The 1,654-nt window shown below is 40.0% G+C and overlaps 1 protein-coding gene across 13 annotated transcripts in view; it reads left to right on the forward strand.

Annotated features, from left to right (window-relative positions):
• The window catches only part of DNM3 (dynamin 3), a 414,896-nt gene that overhangs the window by 337,375 nt on the left and 75,867 nt on the right, over positions 1-1,654 (forward strand). For 11 of the 13 annotated variants that reach the window (XR_002094736.1, XR_002094737.1, XM_019501942.1 and 8 more), the window contains one exon: positions 1,112-1,123. The exons of the other annotated variants lie outside the window; for them this stretch is intronic. Coding sequence is in view for 9 of the 11 variants with exons in the window: in XM_019501942.1 (XP_019357487.1) it covers positions 1,112-1,123 (12 nt within the window). In the remaining 2 variants the exon portion in view is untranslated. The remainder of the gene's footprint in view (positions 1-1,111; positions 1,124-1,654) is intronic. 13 annotated transcript variants of the gene reach the window in all.

Raw genomic sequence — 1,654 nt, forward strand, 5'->3', positions numbered from 1 at the left:
CCCTTCCCCCCCCGCCACCCCCCTTCTGTCCTGTGCACATACCAGGTTTGTTAACCATCTTTTACTACTGGTAGAAATTACTCTCTGTGCTCCCAATATATTGCCAAGTCCCCTTTGCCCTTGAGGATTTTGCTCTTGTCAGGATGTGGCCCTTTTCAGCCACCCTGATTGCTCTGAATCACTATTTTTATTTTTTCAACCCCGATATGAGTCAGTTTGCTTGATATAAATGACACTGTTACCATTTCATTTTGAAAGGGGATATCCATTTGCCAGCTGACTTCAGTGCTGGTTTCTGCATTTGAAGTATCCAAACCCCGTTCTTTTAAAATGACTACAACTTTGTGACTAACCTTTCCAGACTGGATTTCTCAACTGTGGGCCGGCGTTTATTTTGGCTGCTTTCCCACTGTATAATATATACTGTTCATGCCAGCTCATGGCAAAACTCGTAATTAAAAAACAAAGTAGCAGTGCAGATGTTCATCAAACTTCTGCACATTCTACCTCCCCGGCACCATCCACTCTTTTCCTTGTTCCCCTTTCCCCTCTTATTTTATTACCAACCTAAACATACAATATTTGCTTTTTTAAAAAGCATTGGATGGTGAAACTTTCCATTCCTTGGCATGTTGTGGGAGTGGCTGTCATGAAACGGTAAGCAGACATGCTTAGTGGGTTGCCTTGCATGCTAGAAGTTCAATATTACCATTGCAAGAAAATCCAGCTGGCTACAGTCCCATTCCCAAATCTTTTTGGGCCCTATTTCCCTGTCACTTACCCAAGCGTAACTCCACTGACTCCAGTGGAGGTGCTCCTGATTTACACTGGTGGAAGGAAGAGGAAAATCAGACCCTTTGTCTAGAAAGGAAATTCTGAAAACTTGCAGTTACTGCATTTACAACTTCACTGAACATTTTAAGCCCTTCATGAATTTCTTATGCTTCCTTTGAAGCTCTCACCAAAGGGAATTAGTGAATATTCTTTGATTCAGTTATTCATTTGGTTTGTCTGACACCCAGAATACACACAGCATATTACGTGCATTTGAAATAAATGTATCTAATGGTTTTTTTTTTCTTTTTTTTCACTCTCACTGCTTCCTGAAAAGGGGAACAACAGAGTAAGTTCTTTGTCCTGTTACAAATCCCTTCCTACTGCTTCCCAAGGGTTTTCTTTGTAAACCAAGAGTTTCTGTTCTGGTTCACACAACTGTTGCTGCATGTTGGACTGTTTAGAGCAAAGTAGCATTACAAAGTTTGATGCACAAAACTATTTTCTACAGTGCTATAATGGCTCTTTGTTTTAGCTCTGGGAAGGAGAATAATGTTTAGAGTTGTTCAGTGCTGGTTTATAAGGCAATTTAGGAAGAATGATATTATAAAGAAATAAAATGGTATTGGGAACAAAGATTATGAAGGTATAGTAATAAAGACCTTCTGAGTAAAAAAGGTTACTACAGTCTGATGAAACTCATTACAGCTGGATTTTTTGACCATACATCAAAGCTTGTATTAATGGGCAGTTATAAAAACCCAGCACTGAAGTCTTAAATAACAGATTTGCTGGCGTTGTTGGCTAAGCTGAACTAGATCAGTGTACTGGCTTTGAAGGTGCCTTAAATGGATGGTGGAGGGTGGGGTCAACATTTGAC

The sequence above is a fragment of the Gavialis gangeticus genome, unplaced genomic scaffold (assembly GCF_001723915.1).
Source record: "Gavialis gangeticus isolate Ggan-Ray unplaced genomic scaffold, GavGan_comp1, whole genome shotgun sequence".
Classification (NCBI taxonomy): domain Eukaryota; kingdom Metazoa; phylum Chordata; order Crocodylia; family Gavialidae; genus Gavialis; species Gavialis gangeticus.